The sequence below is a fragment of the Pristis pectinata genome, chromosome 26, assembly GCF_009764475.1.
Source record: "Pristis pectinata isolate sPriPec2 chromosome 26, sPriPec2.1.pri, whole genome shotgun sequence".
Classification (NCBI taxonomy): Eukaryota; Metazoa; Chordata; class Chondrichthyes; order Rhinopristiformes; family Pristidae; genus Pristis; species Pristis pectinata.
The window spans coordinates 15,872,108-15,891,661 of record NC_067430.1 but is presented as its reverse complement, the minus strand read 5'-3'; the positions used below and the strand labels follow the sequence as shown (position 1 = coordinate 15,891,661).

The following is a 19,554-nucleotide window of genomic DNA, read 5'->3' as shown; positions in this document are numbered from 1 at the left end:
CAGATGAACACTCTGTCCTACTGCTGATTTATGTGCAATGGGGACTACATGAAGTAACTAACACAGTGTACAGCTAATAGAGCTGCTGCTTCACAGCTTCAGTGACCCAGGTTCAATTCTGACCTTCAGTGTTATCTGTATAGAGCTTGCACATTCTTCCTGTGATAACATGGGTTCCCTCAGGTGCACTGGTTTTCTCCCACATGCCGGAAGATGTGCAGGTTGAAAGGTAATTGACCACTGCAAATTTCCCCGAGTCTAGGTGGTTAGAATAGTGTAGAGAAACTTAGAGGGGAAATGAGATTGTTCTGAGAGCTGGCATTGACTTGATGGACTGAATGAACTCCTATGTTGTAAGGAAATAAATATGGAAATTGTCATGACATTGTTTCATTAAATTGAAAAAAATGTCTTAATAGGAGGGGAGAGCGGGTTATTTAGAGCAATATTGAAGGAATAAATGTAGAATCAGTGCAAGCAGGTTAGAATATACATTGTTAGTTTTTGTAACAAATAATGAGCAAGTACTTTTTATTTAATCAACTTTCATGGCAAGAAGTTGTGCATGGGTGAAATAAATATCAAACCTAGTTACACTACCACAGATAATTTGGACTCAGTTTGCACCTTAGGTTCTATGTAAATAACAGGGTGGGGAATCAAGCTAGCCCTTAAAATCTTAGTTTGTGTTTTATGGTGGCAGACAGTATCTTTCACTCAGCTGATGGAGTACTGCATCAAAGGACAGCATTTTGCAAGGCTGGGCTGTGCAAAGTTGCCAAGGCAAATATGTGATCTGGCCTAACTAGATGTCTCTGTTGAGCATCAGAATTGCACCCAAGTTGGCAACTGGTGACATCAAGAATATAAAACTAAAGCAGTCCTGTTTTTCAAAGAAAAATAAAATTTGATAAACAGGCTAATAAAGCCAAAAATCATGGAAAAATTACATTTCATCTGCATACAGTAGCAAAATAAAATGTCATCTAAAATGACAATACTAGCTTTCAAGAACTGACAAAAACAAATCCGTTCCCTTCAGCTCTTACCCTTCTCCTCAAACCCAAAGCCATCAAAGAGTTTCCCTTGTCCTCTCTTTCTATCCCACCACCTGCCACATTCAAAGAACCATCCTCCACAACTTTCAACACCTTCAAACAATGCCACTACCAGATTCATCCTCTCCTTTCAGCATTCCGCCAAGGGACCATTTCTTCCAAGAGCTGCTGGTTCCTCTTCTATCTTCACCAATATCAACTTCTCTTCTCACGGCATTTTCCTGTGCAGCCACAGAAATGCAATATCTCCAAGTCCCCAGCACTCTTTCAACATCAGTTATTTGCTTAATCTTTCTATTCAGTATACTGTAATCAGAAGTGCTCTCCTCGATAATGGGGAAATCTAGCAGAGCTTGACTGACTCTTTGTAGAACACATCCCTTCAGTCTGCAAGCATAACCCTGAGCTTCCAATGACCTATCACTAATTCTCCATGCAGCCCTGACCTCTTTGTTCTCAGTCCAACGAAGCACAACGTATGATCAATTACAGAACCATATCTAATGACCTGATGCATTACAGCTATCCAGACTCAATAAGTTCAACCATTTGATGTATTCAACATTTTTCATTTTTATTTCAGATTTCCAACAGTCAGCATCATTTCTCTAGTAACTGTTCAACAGTTGCGTCTCATGCAGGCCAATCTTCTACTTCTTTATTTGTGCCTTTATCACCAACCTTTCCCCTTGAAATAGGCCCCTTGTCGTTTTCTCTCCTGCTTTCCACTCTAAACTGACTTTCCCTTTTGTTCCTTTCTCCCTGTCCATTTTCCCTGCAGAGAAGATAACACCACTTGTTTACCTCTATTTCTAGATCTGATGAAAGGTCATTGACTTGAAAATTAATTCTTCTTTTCACGACAGACCTGGCACATATTTCTAGTGTTACTTATACTTAGTATTCTGCGGTGGAAATTAGGGAAATCATTATCAATCTTTTTAGACAGATGTAGTAAATCTGTAGCACTAGACTGGGGGAAACTCTCGATCAGACCAATTTCCATTATTTTCACAAGTGTTATGTTTATATAATGGGCAAATTTGCAGAGAGACAAAACAAAACTCAGCCTCTTTGTGTGGGGAATCATGAGCTCTGGGAACAGTATGCCTGGGTCTACCTAACTAATTGCAGGCTGTTGCTTCTGACACCATCCCTGGGGAATTAACTGTAAGAGTTTGAGAGAAAATACAAAGTACACTGTTAAGTGGTGACAACGTTGCCAGAATCAATGACCTTTACCACATGGTTAACAAGATTCACAGTGGAGTAAATAGAATCTTGGACTTTTATGGATAGGCAATAAACATAATTGGGGGAGGGTAAAAATGTTGTTTTTGGATTAATTTTTGACAAGGTGACGGCACCTCTGATCAGCGTAAGTGATGCCCTCTGCTACCCATCACCTATTCTTATTGGGGGACAGTATTTCAGATTTTCACTACTATTTGTGTTAAGTGCATCCATGACCTTTAGAACAGCCCATCTCTTTCTTTAATGCTCTTTGTTCTAGAAAATATTTTAACTAGCTCCCCTATATAAAATCAAGTGTTTCAATCTGTCCAAGATTTCTGCCTCAGTGACTCTGGTATTACAATTGCAGGTTGAGGATTGATTCCTTCATCCATCTTATGAAGAGATTTTCTCCTTCAACTCCCTACTATCCTTCTCCAGCTACACAGCTGCCACTGGTGCTTTCTGGGTGTGGTGATGTTATTTAAATGCCCACTAGAGCTAGGTGTTGACAACTTACTGGGAGTACTGTCATCAGATAGCAGGCTTTAGCATCTGAAATGACACCAGTAGCCATGCCATAGGTACTTCAAGAGCATTGAGAGCAAATGCACATAACATTCAATAAAAATGTTGCATAAAACTTTTCAATTGCAATGATCCCAGCAAAAGTTTTTATTGTGGAGTAAAACACCATAACTTCAGAAGGAAAATTAAGGTATTTAAGAAGGTACTTAAGAATTGTACAAAGGCACAATTAGATGCAAGAAAAGTGCAAATAACATGGTAAAAAAATTTCAGTTCAGTTTATGCAACAGCTACTCATTTGAGAGTCAAGTGTTCTCTCTTTTGGGAACTTGCATTTTCAGTGACAGGATTGGAGCCAATGAATTTGCAGTTCACAAGAGAACGGGCTTCAGAGACTGGGGAAAAAAACAAAACATTTGGAAAAAGTTACTTCAGAATGAGTGGCGTCTGCTTAAAGAAATTGTATTGTGTTATTGGGGTCAATTAGCAATATTTGAGCCTGGATGTCGATGGGCTATTAGCCTAATATGTCGCAAGAGTCCAGCAGCATGAATGACACAGAACATAGAACAGTACAGCACAGGAACAGGCCCTTTGACCCATGATGATTTGCCGAACTAATTAAGCTAATGACATCTAATCCCTTCTGCCGGCACATGGTCCATCTCCCTCCATTCTTTGAATATTCATGTGCCTATCTAAGAGCCACTTAAACACCTTTATCGTATCTGCCTCCACCATCATCCCTGGCAGTATGTTCCAGGCACCCACCACTCTGTGTAATAAAAACTTGCCTCGCACATCTCCTTTGAACTTTCCCCCTCTCACCCTAGTATTAGACATTTCGACCCTAGGAAAAAGATACCGGCCGTCTATTCCATACCCCTCAAATTTTGTAATCTTCCATCAGGTTTCCTCTCAGCCTCTGCCACACCAGAGAAAACAACCCTTGATTGTCCAACCTCTCCTTATAGCACAGCTTGGTATGGCAACTGCTCTGCCCATGACTGCAAGAAACTGCAGAGAGTTGTGGACACAGCTCAGCATATCACATCACAGAAATCAGCGTCCCCTCCATGGGCTCTTGTCTATACTTTGCTGCCTCGGTCAAGCAGCCAGCATAATCAAAGACCACAGCCACCCCAGACATTCTCTCTTCTCCCCTCTCCTATCGGGCAGAAGATACAAAAGCCTGAAAGCACATACCACCAGGTTCAAGGACAGCTTCTATCCCGCTGTCATAAGACTATTGAATGGTTCCCTAGTACGATAAGATGGACTCTTGACCTCACAATTTACCTAGTTGTGACCTTGCACTTTATTGTCTACTATCTCTGTAGCTGTTACACTTTATTCTGCCTTCTGTTATTGTTTTACCTTGTACAATCTCGTTGCACTGTTTAATAAATCGATCTGTATGAACAGTATGCAAGACAAGTTTTTCACTGTACCTTGGTACATGTGACAATAACTAACCAATTGCAATTCCATGCCCTCCAATCCAGGCAGCATCCTGGTAAGCCTTTTCTGCACCCTCTCCAAAGCCTCCCTATCCTCTCTGTAATGGGGTGACCAGAATTGAATGCAATACTCCAGATGCAGCCTAACCAGAGTTTCATAAAGCTGCAACATAACTTCCTGACTCTTAAACTCAGTGCCTTGACTAATAAAGGCAAGCATGTCAATACACTTTCTTTACCACCCTATCAATTTGTGTGGCCTAATTAGTTAGGCATAGAAGATGATCAACTCATTGGCTGTAGATGTTGAGACAACATTTGAAATAACAAGGCTCATCATTGAAAATAAACTGTTAAGAACAATAAAAAGAAATTTGAGGCACATCACGTTATTGTCAAAAGGCAATAATGATGAACTTTGGCCATTGATGTGATAATAGTTAACCTTGGATCAAAATGATACAAACTAGCTCTGTGCTTTGCTGCTGTGGCTATGCCACGATGCAGAACAACCTGGGAGTGGCAACCAAACCTCGGGCAGCAGATCCCAATTGCTCTGTAAGTTTTTCGAAACTAGACAAAGGCCTTTCAGCAGTTTTTAATTGTCTCCAAAAACAATTCAAAGAGGATTTAAATTACTCAAAGTTTAAAAATTTAACACTTTTACATGCTAGAGATTAATTAGAATGATTAAGATCAAGGAAGGAAAAGAATAAAGCACTTAATTGTGCAAGCAAAATAAATGGCATTACTCATCAGTGTGCTGGGCAGTCAATTCAAGATCACTGCTTTTAATGGTAATGGTACAATGCTTAATGATAGCATGCTTACTTCAAGGTCAGAAGTTGCAGATTCCACTCCTAGGACACAACCTAGAATAAGAAAATACTTTATGATTGGAAAGTGCTTAACACAAGTATGGTATTAAAGTAGCCAGTGCCACTCACTGGTACAAGGAGGTTTAGAACCTCTCAGCAAATAAGGTTACAACATACTGGTTTTCTGCTGACCTGTTGAGACAGGAATAAGCTGGTGATGATGCCAACACACTGGAGTTGCCACTGCAGCGCTGGACTTGGCCCTGAGCTCAGGATGTGTGTGACACTAATGCTGAATCTTCTATTTCAGGCTACTTTAATACCACACTTACAGTAAGTTGCAAGGTATTGTTGGTGGTGGTTCCAAAATTAGGAATGCACACTGGAAGAACGCCTTCAAATAATGCAATGAGGTCTTCTATATTCACCTAAGCAAGTGTGTCATTCAAATTGCATTTGTACAAGGCAGAGGGGATCACTGACCTTGATGGAAAGCTTTTAAAATTTTATTTGATCTTAGTCATTTAAGTCAATTCCTCGTACTTAAAAGGTGCTTACTTGTTAAATTTTTTAGTAATTTTTACTTTTGGTAATTTAATCCTTTTGAGCTGCCTTCAAAATGTCTCTAACCAAACTGCTCCAAAGGTAGTTAGCATCTAGTCAACAGGGCAGTCCTGGCAGACTGCCTTTAGGATCTGCTACCTGCTTTATAAAAGAAAAACAGACCACTGCGTTTTGTGGGACATCCATACAGTGAGGTTTGGCACAATAAGTCCCTCAGGACAATAAACGTGCAGCTGCAGGAATGGCGAGGACAGCAGCTTGAATCAAGCACAATCCAGCCCAATATAAGAGCAGTTTTGCCAAATCATCTCCATGAAGTAGCACGTCAGACTAAAAGAAATTGTGAATTTCTTAAAATGCTACCTTTCAGGCACAAGTTACAATGAATTCCAAAAACAGCAACTGATGAATTACATACACCACTTTATTAAGAGGTGTATGTAATGGAGAAAGTACTTATGAAAAGGTAAATAATGAAAGCTGCATTATTATGCAAGAACAATCTGAATGAATGACATCCACACAGCAGTCCCTTTATGAGTCTGCTCTCCCATGGTCACACCAAGGCCCTTAGGCTAACCACACTGCCAATGTGCTTTGAACCACAGGGAGATTTGGTTATAATTCACTTTGCATTGTCAGTTTACCTCAGCCAAAGTGATGGCAGATATCCTACAAATCAGATACTCAAGGGAGAAGGACTAAAACAAATCAGCCTGAAAGTCCAAAGCAGCCCATCAATCCCACTGAAAAAATACAAGAGAGAGAAAGCCAGGTAGATATGGAATTAGATTCTTTTATCTATGGATCTGATTCCATTTACAATACCTTGAGAATTTTGTTTGCCATGAATCATTAAATATGCAAAACAAAGAAAGGACTTAAAAAAATACCCTCAGGTGTCCCAAAGCATTTAACTGCATATGAATTATTTTTTAAATTGGACTTACTGCTATAATGTCATCATAGCAGCCAATTTCCATAGAATGTCAAATGAGAAATAAATGTTGGCCAGGACACTAGTGATAACTCCTCCTGCTTCAGGAATGGTGTCACTGGTTGTATTACATTTACTCAATATGATAAACAGGGCCATGGCTTAACACACCTAAAAGAAAGCACCATCAATTGTGGAGCATGGTCTCTGTACTACTTTGGTGTGTTAGCATCAGTATAGATTTTTCACTCAACTCACAGAGTGCATCTTCACTTAGTTGTGGCAGAAAAGCTTGATGCTTGACCTAGGACAATATAAAAATAGCTGAACTTGTGAATTACTAACCTGGTTTATAGGTACACTCCCACCCCCCCCAGAAGAGACTGAAACAGTGATTGTAGAGCAAATCTTTCTGAAGGACAGACTGAGAAGCTTGGTGATAACCGAAAACAAATTAACTCAGAAAACAGACATTCCCTACCTTGACTAGCTAGTCAATTCCCTAGTAACTTGTGGTACAAAGAAGGTAGCATTTTTTCTGAAATTGTTTTGCAGCACTGATTCTGCAAAATGCAGCAGCTGCATGGTTAAAATCCTTGCACAATGTATCCAGAATACTCTGGCTTAACTAACATATTTACAAATTTAATATGAAATTCTAAATCCTATTAGTTTGTTGCAGTCTGTTCTACTCATAAAGAACTTCAATACTGCCACATTTAACACCGTATATACAGCATGTATATACTTAACATATAGTGTATACAACACTTATGGTCTTTCCCGTCAAAATCTGCTGCTACACATTTCTTTGTCCATGTCCTATATTCTTCCCAGTTTTAACCTCTCAATTTGCCATGCCACCGTTTGGCTTCTTCAGCATACCAGGTTAATTTCCTCAGTCCACGTTCATTACCTTGCATGTGTAAATAAGAGCTCTGAACACAAGATCTTGGAAAACATAATGACCTTCATTCAGACAATCTGAAAGTTGTTCAACGATCTCTGCTTATTGCTTTAAGTCATGAGATAATAGTAACAAAGATAGATTGGAGAAAAATCTGACAAAAAGGGATCAGCTGCATTTCTAGTTGTGTGATGAAGAATTTATTGATTTTACAAACTGAAACACAGATCAGAACATAAACCTACCATATACTGAAGTCAACTTTTTTTTGAAGTTCTAAATAGATCTTTCCTGGCAAGGCTCATTAATGGTTTCTAGATTATATTATTTACGTTGAGATTTGTAGCTTTAAAAAGGAAAAAAAATCCACAAATTCATATAAATAATCTTATGGATAAGGCAGAGCTGCCTTGCAAAGTATGCTTGTCAGTTTAATGAATTTGCATTGTTTTTCCATTGTTCTGTTTCAATAATTCCAAAATACAAAGTCACCAACACTTTCTCAATTCCAGTGCAGCTTTCAAGAAACACTTTCCAAAGACTTGACAAATATTTTATACATTATAAGGTAGAACTGTAGAAACTTTATGACAAACATTTCCCTACTCGATATTTTCAGAATAAAATTGTGGACTTTACATTTACAATAACACCAGTCTTGTCAGGAAATTAACTACAACTTCTGGAAGATTTTTAGGCTCTCTCTTCAATGTCGTTAAAGACTGATGATACCACTAATATATCCTGTAAATTTTATTAGTCATTTATAATGTAGTTACTGCAATTATGCAAAACCTGCTCGATATAGGTACAACTATATCCAGGGAATTACACTGCATTCTTCAACCAAGTGAAAAATCTAATCTGATATCTATTGCTTGCTAGAGATGACATTTAAAATTCCAAATATCCTACTTTAACACCTAATGCCACTGATGAAAATAGGACAAGACATTGCATAGGATTGTCCCATTAAACTAACAGATTGCAATTAAGTTGTTAAATATTAAGCCCATTAAAATTTTGTGCAGGATGTTTGTTTTGGAAAATTGTATTGCTAAATTCCAAAGATGATGTAATGAGGACAAACATAACCATCTTCCAGAAATAACTGATTAAATAACTGATCATTGTCTATTACAGCACTGTTTCCAGCAACACAAGTGGTGCATTTTGAGTGTTCTTTTAAGGAAATCAATTACAAAAATTATGGTTTCTGTGACTGTTTTGCCGAGGATTATCCATAAAACATAATGAGGAAAAGCTTCTAATTAGTTTGTAGGAATGTGCACAAGGTCTCGATCTCTCAGGCGGTCACTTATTTTACACTGGACGACCACACTCGCCTTTCCCCATTTTATTAAAACAAAAAGTGACTATTTTAAAACTGCTCCTTTAAGCTCACAGCCAGTTTTATTTTACTCAGCATTTACTTTTTGTATTTTATTATTCCAGAAATGCTTCCAGTATAGCCTAAATACAAACAGTAATATAAATACATTAAAAAGGTCATTTATGCTGGGGTAGATTTTTAATCATTGAAGTAAACAATTAAAATCTGAAAATGTCACTGCAAAACATGCCCCTTTTAGAAATAATGCTAGTTTCAGAATCATCATAATTAGGAGGCATACTATTGGTCACCCACTGTAAAGTACACATGACCAGCACAGTAAATCTGAACCTTCTGCATATTCTTGAACTATTTGTTTAGCTCCATTGATCCATTCACGTGAAAGAAAACCATAGGCTCTGGTTGGTCATATTTTGTACATATACAAATGTAATTTTAATTACATCGCTCCAGCGCAGTCTTATTCTTTCCCCTTCTGCAAAGTTTCCCCAAAAGGAGTCAGATTTGCTTGTAAGTTTGCAATTATTTGGTCGCATCGCCAGCTTTATTCTTGTGCTATGCTTCGTAACACGTATTTTACTGTGTAGGCAAACGCTGCAAAACCAACAATGACGAACAAGTTTGCTAAAGCTCCCCCTAGGAGTCCATGGTTTCGGTTGGCCTGTTGAAGGCCTTGGTGGTTGGCAGCTGGTAGTACTGCATGCCCATTAAGAAGTGGCATACCATTCTGGTGCATTTCACCATCAGGGATAACATCGGGTAAAGGCAGAGCCTGGGCCCTGTTACTTAGTTCTTCCTGTGCCCGCTGCTTTTCTTTGATTTCCTGGAGGCATGAAGATAAAACCATATTATTAAACTTATTTGGAAACTCCTGGGTTCTTTTCATTGCATTTTGTCCTTTCAATCTTAATCTCACTTCATGTATTTTCACCCTAGAAAAGGGTTGACCAAAAACTTACAACCTTGCTTAGGCTGACTGAAAAGTCCCAATAGAAACTCAAGTGTGACAAACTATAGTATACCATGGGGCAAGAAAAAACAAACACAAGCTGTTGATTGCAAGTTATGCTCAAACTCCATCCTACTTTTAACCAAGTCCCCTCAAAGAATATTTCAAATCTTCAATGTTGTAGTCCCATCCATAAGCCCTGCATACTTGGAATCAGCTTTACCCACTTTATAACACCTTGGTGGGCTTGATTTCAAAAGATCAGCATTCATGTTCTGCCAGCTGACAATGAGAAATCACTAAAGTAAACGCCTGGCCCTAGGATCACAGAATGACAACCATCTTGTCTAGATTATCCTCCTGCCCAAAGCAAGGATAAGTGGAAAACTGGCTACCCTCCAAATGATAATCTTCCTAGATGATGTCACCAGAACACCCCAAATGCAGAGTTTACTAACATTTTATAACCACTTATGACATACTCCTTGTCCCTGTCATCCTATAATTTATCCACCTTAATTTACTACAGTGCTTAGCTCCAAAAATTGTTTCATAGATTACTAATGATTTCCATAACTTTCCCATGCTCCAGCTCCATTCCAACACCTTTTGATTTTTACTTCCCCTGCTAAAAAATCTTTACTGATTGACACAAAATGCTTCTGTAATGAAAATATTTAAATACTTCAGAACCTAGTATCATTTTTTCCTCAATATTACCATTCCTAAATATGATTTTTACAGGCCATATGTTGCCTATATCATGATTGGCTAGCTCATTTTTATACGTTTAATATATGCTAGAAAACTCCCAAGATTACGGATGCATTTATTGCTTTAACCCTAAATGTTTATGAATACCTACCTCCACTAGATCTGGAAAGAGCTCACAAAACACTTTATCCTTTAGATTAAAGGCACTGCTTTGGGCAGCAAGTTGTCTTTTCTGCCAAGAAGAAATCAAAATTAGTTCAAGGATTAGTTATGAACTGCTGGAAGGCATTTTGAAGAATTATCTTTCAAATTAAAACACATCAGCATTAGAGATCTGTCATAAATGACTTTCAAAAGAGGAGCAAAATGTTGGAAGCATCTCACCTCTCCTCTGGAATGCACTACCATGTTACTATCTACAAAATAAATAATGGATTTTTAATGATTTTAAAATGACACTACTGATTTAGGCAGCAGTACAAATAAAATCAAACCATGACCATATGCATGCAACAGAGATTACCATCACATTGTGTGATGGAATCTCACACAAATGGGCAGTCAGAACAAACAGTTAATTGGATAAAAATTGATAATCTTCAGAGCTAAAATTCAATCCAAAACAAATTTGCTCTGCTTCAGCTGTGTATGTTTTATCCCATAATCCCATCCAATTATCTCCCTCTTCATCCTTGCACCCAAATAAGCAAAATTTTGATGCTTACCTGCATCCTACCACTGACCCAGATTTCAGCCTCCAACTCTCCTTCCCCAGAGAATGTCAAAAACTTTTCAGCATGCATTACTACTACACTCTCCATTGGAGGGCTACACTTTGGTCTTCAAATTCTATTTCCCTCCACAGAGCAAAATTCTGGGATATACTGTCTTTACCCCACCCCATGTGCAGCCTTCTCTTCTTCCCCCTCAATTCATAAGAGTACTTGACCCAAAAAGTTTTAACTGGTTTGATCTATGTATGTGCACCTAGCATTATATAATATTCACATTTCAAAATACCTAAATAAGTGGCTTTTTAAAGCACCAAGTTTTATTTAAAATTGCAACAGAATGGATCCTGACAGGCAATGTCTCACGGCGTATGGCATGTCTCAAGCTTCATAGTGCTTACTGAATGCATTGGAAGATCCTGTTAACTGAAACATTTTTATTTAATAGATTTTAAACATTATATTAATTGCAGCAAAACAAATCACAACCAACTTAAATATCCACAAATACACATTTCAAACCAGTGTGGCGACTCACCGTCTAGTCGGGCGAACCGGCTTGGCAGTCGGGTCGCGCGGCGTCGGAGCAACGAGGCCCAAGATGGCGGCGGGCCTCGTCTTTCCGAGCGACGGGGAGAACCCGCGCGCGGGAAAGTCCTGATGACGTAGGACTTACGTCATTACCGGTTGTTTTGGGCGGGAACTTTCTCCCTTAAAGGGCCCGCGCAAGGCGGGAAAATAAACCAGTTCTGTTTGGCAATCCTCCAAGTAGAGTCTTGTTTTATTCCGCGGTAGCAACCGCTACATTGGTGACCCCGACGGTCCAAACGGCCTTTGGACCCGCGAAATGGACGACAGCGCAGCAGCCAACGCAGTGGCCCTCAAGCTGCCCACCTTTTGGACACTTCGGCCCAGCGTCTGGTTTGACCAGGCCGAAGCACAATTCCACCTTCGGCAGATCACCTCCGACTCCACGAAGTACTACCAGGTGGTTAGCTCTCTGGACCAGGAGACAGCCGCCCAGGTTGGAGACTTCATCCAGTCGCCTCCGGAGGAAGATAAGTACCCGGCTTTCAAAGACCTTTTGATCCGGACCTTCAGCTTCTCCCGTCGTGAGCGCGCCGCCCGCCTGCTTCATCTGGATGGCCTGGGGGACAGATCCCCATCCGCCCTAATGAATGAGATGCTGGCATTGGCCAAGGGACACAAGCCATGCCTGATGTTCGAACAGGCCTTCCTCGAACAGCTCCCCGATGACATCCACTTGTTGTTAGCCAACGCTGACTTCAGCAACCCCCGTGAGGTGGCCGCCCGGGCAGATGTCCTGTGGAGGGCCAAGCGCGAGAGCAGTTCGTCCGTCAGTCAAGTCACCAGGCCGCGAGCCCAACGCCCGCCTCGCCCGGCCCCAGCAACCGAGCAGCCACTCCCCAGGAACGCAGACGACGACACGGGTGACCAGCTGTGCTTCTACCATCAGAGGTGGGGTGCGGAGGCCCGTCGATGCCGCCCACCCTGCAAGTTTCAGGGAAACGCCAGGGCCAGCTGCCGCTGATGGCTACGGCGGCTGGCCGCCGACAGAGCCTCCTCTTCGTTCAGGACAAGAAATCTGGACGGCGTTTCCTCGTTGATACTGGAGCGGAGGTCAGTATTTTGCCCCCGACACTCGTGACAGGCCACCAGGTCCTCTACTCAATGCCGCTAACGGTACAACGATACGGTCTTTTGGCACCCGTACGCTTCAATTACACTTTGGCGGCAGCCGTTTTACCTGGACCTTTACCCTTGCCACCATCACCCGACCACTCCTAGGAGCCGATTTCCTTCGGGCCCACAACCTGTTAGTCGACCTGTGAAGGAAGCGGTTAGTCCACTCTAGCACTCTCCGGACCTATCCCCTGGGAGAAATCAGCCCACCAGCCCCGCGCCTGGACTCCATTTCCCTTTCTGGCGACGATTTCGCCAAGCTCCTAGCCGAATTCCCATCGATTTTGGCACCTTCGTTTACAAATTCTAGGCCCACACACGGGGTACGACACCACATCATTACCACAGGGCCACCCCTTCATGCCCGAGCACGACGATTACCTCCAGACAAGCTCCGCCTGGCAAAGGAAGAGTTCCGTCACATGGAGGAGCTGGGGATTGTTCGCAGGTCAGACAGCCCCTGGGCCTCCCCCCTGCACATGGTCCCCAAAGCCACCGGAGGGTGGAGGCCCTGCAGCGACTACCGCAGGCTGAATGACGCCACCACCCCGGACCGCTATCCCATCCCTCACATCCAGGACTTCGCAGCGAACTTACACGGGGCCCGCATCTTTTCCAAAGTGGACCTCATTAGGGGATACCACCAAATCCCGGTCCATCCGGATGACGTCCCCAAAACTGCGATTATCACCCCATTCGGCCTGTTCGAATTCCTTCGAATGCCGTTCGGCCTTAAGAACACCGCGCAGACCTTCCAGTGGCTGATGGACGCGGTAGGCCGAGACCTGGACTTCGTGTTCATTTACTTGGACGACATACTGATCGCCAGCCGTAACCGCCAGGAACACCTTTCCCACCTCCGCCAGCTATATTCCCGCCTCCGCGATTTTGGCCTCACGATTAACCCGTCCAAGTGCCAATTCGGACTTGACTCTATCGATTTCCTCGGCCACAAAATCACCAGCAACGGGGCAACACCCCTACCCGCCAAGGTGGATGCTATCCGCCATTTTGCCCACCCCGACACAGTCAAAGGCCTACAGGAATTCCTTAGAGGGCGCATGATACGGGCTGCTGCAGGGATGAAACGATGGTAAAAGTTGACCATCCCAAGGAATTCCCTGCAGCAGCCCGTATCATGCGCCCTCTGTTCTCGCTGCTGGCTGGTAAGGGCAAGGACATCACCTGGACTGACGAGGCTGCGGCTGCTTTCGTTAAGGCCAAAGACGCCCTGGCAGACGCCACGATGCTGGTACACCCCAAGACTGACGTCCCAACTGCCCTCACGGTAGACGCGTCCAACACCGCGGTGGGTGGGGTACTGGAACAGCTACTCGAAGGCAGCTGGCAACCCTTGGCATTTTTCAGCAAGCACCTTAGACCGCCCGAACTGAAGTACAGCGCTTTTGATCGGGAACTTCTAGCGCTGTATCTGGCGGTCCGGCATTTCCGATACTTTCTAGAAGGCAGGCCTTTCACCGCTTTCACCGATCATAAGCCTCTGTCCTTTGCCTTCTCCAAAGTCTCCGATCCCTGGTCAGCTCGTCAGCAGAGACATTTATCCTACATTTCCGAGTTCACAACTGACATCCAACATGTCTCCGTAAAGGATAATGTCGTTGCTGATGCACTTTCCAGACCAACCATCCACAACCTATCCTTGGGTGTCGACTACACGGCCCTAGCTGACGCACAGCAAGCCGACGACGAACTGCCCAGCTACAGAACCGCAGTTTCAGGTCTGCAGCTCCGAGATTTCTTGGTTGGTCCAGGTCAGCGGACCCTACTTTGCGACGTTGCGACTGATCAGCCCCGCCCTATAGTCCCTGCAGCCTGGCGGAGACGCGTTTTTGACTCGGTACATGGGTTGGCACACCCGTCCATCAGATCTACTGTCCGACTGGTCGCCAGCAAGTTTGTCTGGCATGGCCTGCGCAAACAGGTCAGTGAGTGGGCCAGGACTTGTCCGCACTGCCAGACGTCAAAAATCCAGTGACACACCAAGGTCCCACCACAGCAGTTTGAGCCTACCCGTAGGAGGTTCGACCACATACACGTCGACCTCGTGGGCCCTCTGCCGGTTTCAAGAGGAGCCCGGTACCTCCTTACCATCGTGGACCGGTTCACGAGGTGGCCTGAGGCAACCCCCCTGACTGACATCACAACTGATTCCTGCGCCCGGGCGCTGCTCACAACTTGGGTGTCACGTTTTGGCGTTCCGGCCCACATCACTTCAGACAGAGGCACCCAATTCACTTCCAGTCTCTGGGCTGCATTAGCGAACCTGCTAGGGACGCAGCTGCACACCACCACGGCCTACCATCCTCAATCAAACGGGTTGGTGGAACGTTTTCACTGCCATCTGAAATCGGCCTTGATGGCCCGCCTGAAGGGTCCTAACTGGGTTGACGAGCTGCCTTGGGTCCTGCTCAGCATACGCACTGCCCCCAAAGAAGACCTCCGCACTTCGTCAGCTGAGCTTGTATACAGGGTGCCACTAGTTGTCCCCGGGGATTTCATACCTGCCCTTCGGGACCAAGGGGAACAACCCCCAGCAGTCCTACAAAGACTGCACGAGAAGCTTGGCGCCTTGGCCCCGATTCCCACCTCATGGCACGGTCAAGCCCCATCCTGCCAGCCCAAGGAACTATGGGACTGTAAGTTTGTTTTCGTTCGCAGGGGCACACCTCGGGCGCCATTGCAACGACCATATGAGGGACCGTTCTGAGTCATACGGAATAACGGATCCACTTTTATTTTGGACATTGGAGGCAGGGAACAGGTTTTCACGGCGGACCGCCTCAAACCGACCCATTTGGATCTGCAACAGCCTGTCGAGGTTGCCACGCTGCGACGCAGAGGCTGCCCCCCTAAGCGGCAGCTGGCACAGCCCACGGACCTTGGGGACTGTCTCACCGGTTCTGGGGGGGGGTTGTGTGGCGACTCACCGTCTAGTCGGGCGAACCGGCTCGGCAGTCGGGTCGCGCAGCGTCGGAGCGACGAGGCCCAAGATGGCGGCGGGCCTCGTCTTTCCGAGCGACGGGGAGAACCCACGCGCGGGAAAGTCCTGATGACGTAGGACTTAAGTCATTGCCGGTTGTTTTGGGCGGGAACTTTCTCCCTTAAAGGGCCCGCGCAAGGCAGGAAAATAAACCAGTTCTGTTTGGCAATCCTCCGAGTAGAGTCTTGTTTTATTCCGCGGTAGCAACCGCTACACCAGAAAACTTTAAATTTAAAATCTAGAAATTAGTACAAGGTACTGGCTACAAAGATATCTAGATGATTTAGGTAGCCATTAGCTTGATTTTCCCCATGTCTTAACAGCTGAATAAATTGCTTTGTGTCAAAGCACTAATATTTTAAGGTGGCAGTCTTAAGTATAGAAGTGAAAAATAGCAATGTGGTCAACATACCATCAGTTTGATACCAATCTCAAGTAGTACAATATCAGCCAATATCAACATTTCCAAACAGTAAGTGATCAAAAGGAAGAATCAAAAATGAGACACAAGAGACTGCAGATGATGGAATCTGGAGTAACAAACAATCCGCTGGAATAACTCAGCAGATCAAGCAGCATCTGTGGGAGTAAAGGAATTGTTGATGTTTTGGGTTGAAAGCCTGCATCGGGACAGAGTGGAGAGACAAGAAAATCCCATTCCCACACTGACCTGTCCATCCTTGGCCTTTTCTACTGCAAACTGGAGGAACAACATATTATATTCCACCTAGGTAATCTACAACCCAATGGATTGGATATAGAGTTTTCCAATTTTAGGTAACCACCCGCTTTCCCCACCCCATCTCTCCTGATCCTCCTCCAGTCTTTCTATTTTTGTCCTTTTTCCTACACACCCTCCAGCTCCCCTTTCACCCATCTTTGTCCTCCTCCCCTTCCTGGTTCCATCCATCCACTTCACACACAGGTTTCTCCACCACCCACCACCCCCCCCCCCCCCTTTCTTGCCACAACCCTTCTCTTTATACCAGCCATCTCGCCTCTCCACTCTCAGTCCTGATGCAGGGTTTCGACCTGAAATGTCGACGATTCCTTTCCTCCCATAGATGCTGCTTGACCCACAGTTCTTCTGGCAGATTGTTTGTTGATCAAAAATCAAAAGTTGTGATTTAAAACCATCACTTATTAATAAAAAACCTTAACCATTAATAAAAATGGACATTAGGGAGACCCACGAAAGAAACAAAAGACTCATTTACCCATCTACAGTCTGTTCAAAAGCTTTACTTCACATTTTACTTTAGTAGTTGAATGCTTGAATTCATAACATTAAATAGACTATGGTTCCAGATTGCTTTTAGTCAGTGAGTTGTCAGTCATGAGAAGAAAGAATCAAATTTAACTGCACCTTCTAGCTGGGGAGAAATTTTATCTATATTAACAAGAAAAATAAACAGGCAAGATACCTTAGCTTCCTGATTTGGAATGTCATGTGGAAGAGGATAAAAATGCAATGTAGAAGGTCCACTACACTCAGTTCAAACTTTATAAAATCAACTAAATGATAAATGAGAATAATAAGAACTCACTGTATATTCTGAAGTTTCAATACTGCCCAGTGTAGGGCCTTTCTCCACCATGAAGCTAAGGAGACCGGTCAGGATTGTGGAAACAGACCAGGCTGGGTTCCAGGTATCTGGATGGAAATCAGTGATTGAAAGACATAACCTGCAAGGAAAAGTTGTTTGCTAAAGTTTATTCTTTTTCCAACTTGGACTAGTGCAACTTCTCAATTCACTTATCCCATAATGAACTGGTAAACAGCAAACTCACTCTTTGTACCTCAACTTATCCAATAAAAATTCCTCTGGTATTCTTAATCTGGATAATTTAAAGCTTTTTAAAAAAATGCAAACTAGATATCAGTCAATGATACTTCTATGAAAATTTGCACTTGAAGTAACAATGGACAGGGTGAAAAGAGTGGCACATCAGCAACTTCCCAGGACCAGAGCATTTTGCAAAGTTCTGGAAGATTAGATACAAAAGCTGTCTTTCTCAAATAAAAAGAGTGCACTGGTTTTGGAGAAAGGAATAGGATGCAAGATGTAGGAAAATAAACAATGTGGGACTTTAACGGATATAAAAATATTTTTTGTTCTTGTATAGAAATTCTTACTCTTAGACATTCACACATTGCAAAAGGCAGCTCAAAAGAATTTTAACAGTCAAAGCAACAGTTTTTATAAACTTTATATGTGTCGCTCGAGAGCTCGGGTGAAAAGTCCATTCATCCTTTGCACAGTACTTGGATTTCAAGATAATAATTTTATGTTTGTAAAATACAACTTACTGAAATATAATTTAGGGGTGACCACTGGAAGAAAGGTTTCTTATGGTCTCATTAGCTACTGTTTCACAATATTTTTAGAAAAAAAATCAAATGACTCAAATTAACAAATTGTTGATTGAAGACATTATGACATCAGAGAATTATCACTTCCGTAACAACCCATTTCAATAGATTTACAAGAACTAGCAAGAAGTGTGCCTGAATGAATATGCGTAATATAGAATAATAGGAAACAGTGGTATCTCAACAGATTAAAATCCAAGTAACTGGCAAACAAACATGGGAAATAAAAAGCATTACTAGACATCCAAATGTAGAACAATAGATCTACAGGATATCCCTAATGACCCATTATTTGGAAAAATGGCATTATACCTAGGATTTTAACTTTGTAATACGAGTATTTACTTGCAAACTTATAGATGGAAACCTGCAACTATTATTTGCTCCATAAGTTAAAAAAGTGTAAAACCCAAAAGACTTTTAAAAAAAAATCTGGATAAGAATAGTAATTTCTGTTTATATTAGAAATGAAAAAGTCATATTGTTGATCAAAGCAATTACAAAATGTGCAAAGATTTCTGCTTTTGGCAAAATCTCATACTGAGTAAACCAAGTTGAAAATGTTAAACTGATCCACACTACTATTTGCAAAAATATCTTCAATTTCAACTTGTAAAATGTTCTATAAAATTTATTACGCTCAAGCTGACACACACATCTGCAAAAGCAGCCTCATGAAAACTTTAATACACAGTGGGTTCCACAGGCCTCAGTTCACCATTTATGCAAAAAGCAACCCCCAAAATTTTAAACCTCATTTCATTTTACTATTTCTTCCAGATTCCAACTTATTTTCTCTCCTCACCTTCAGCTACTTTTCCATCAATCACTAACCAAGGATGAAACAATGAACCCACGCCCACGGCTCGGTCATTACTAGACTAGGAACGCCTTCATCTCCGGTGTCCTTTCTTTCCATTGGGAAAGAGATTTACCTACATTCTGCATCTCTCAAAGGCTTAACTAATGTTTGGAATGGCTCATGTTATGAATAAATTGAAATTCAAATGAATGACAAAAAAATTTCTGATTAAATAATGAAGGAATCTTTTTAATATTCATTGGTGTCTTGATAGCTGGGCAGCTGATGACGACTTCAAATTGGTAACTGCAAGCGTAATGGTAAACCAGCCATAAGTAAAAATTCAGTAGAGTTATTTCAGCTAGGCAGACAAGGATATTAAATTTTACAGACTGTAAGCAGGAAGCAGCTAATAATTTT

At 42.4% G+C, this 19,554-nt stretch overlaps 1 protein-coding gene across 6 annotated transcripts in view; it reads right to left on the bottom strand.

Annotated features, from left to right (window-relative positions):
- Positions 1-7,685: 7,685 nt before the first annotated feature.
- The window catches only part of ube2j2 (ubiquitin-conjugating enzyme E2, J2 (UBC6 homolog, yeast)), a 33,486-nt gene continuing 21,617 nt past the window's right edge, over positions 7,686-19,554 (bottom strand). For 5 of the 6 annotated variants that reach the window (XM_052039495.1, XM_052039493.1, XM_052039496.1 and 2 more), the window contains 3 exons: positions 17,506-17,644; positions 10,674-10,754; positions 7,693-9,682 (listed from right to left, as the gene is read on the bottom strand). In XM_052039495.1, the coding sequence (XP_051895455.1) occupies positions 9,404-9,682; positions 10,674-10,754; positions 17,506-17,644 (499 nt within the window). In that variant the 3' untranslated portion in view covers positions 7,693-9,403. Of the gene's footprint in view, positions 9,683-10,673; positions 10,755-17,505; positions 17,645-19,554 lie in introns of all 6 variants that reach the window. The other variant, XM_052039498.1, reaches the window with a different exon arrangement.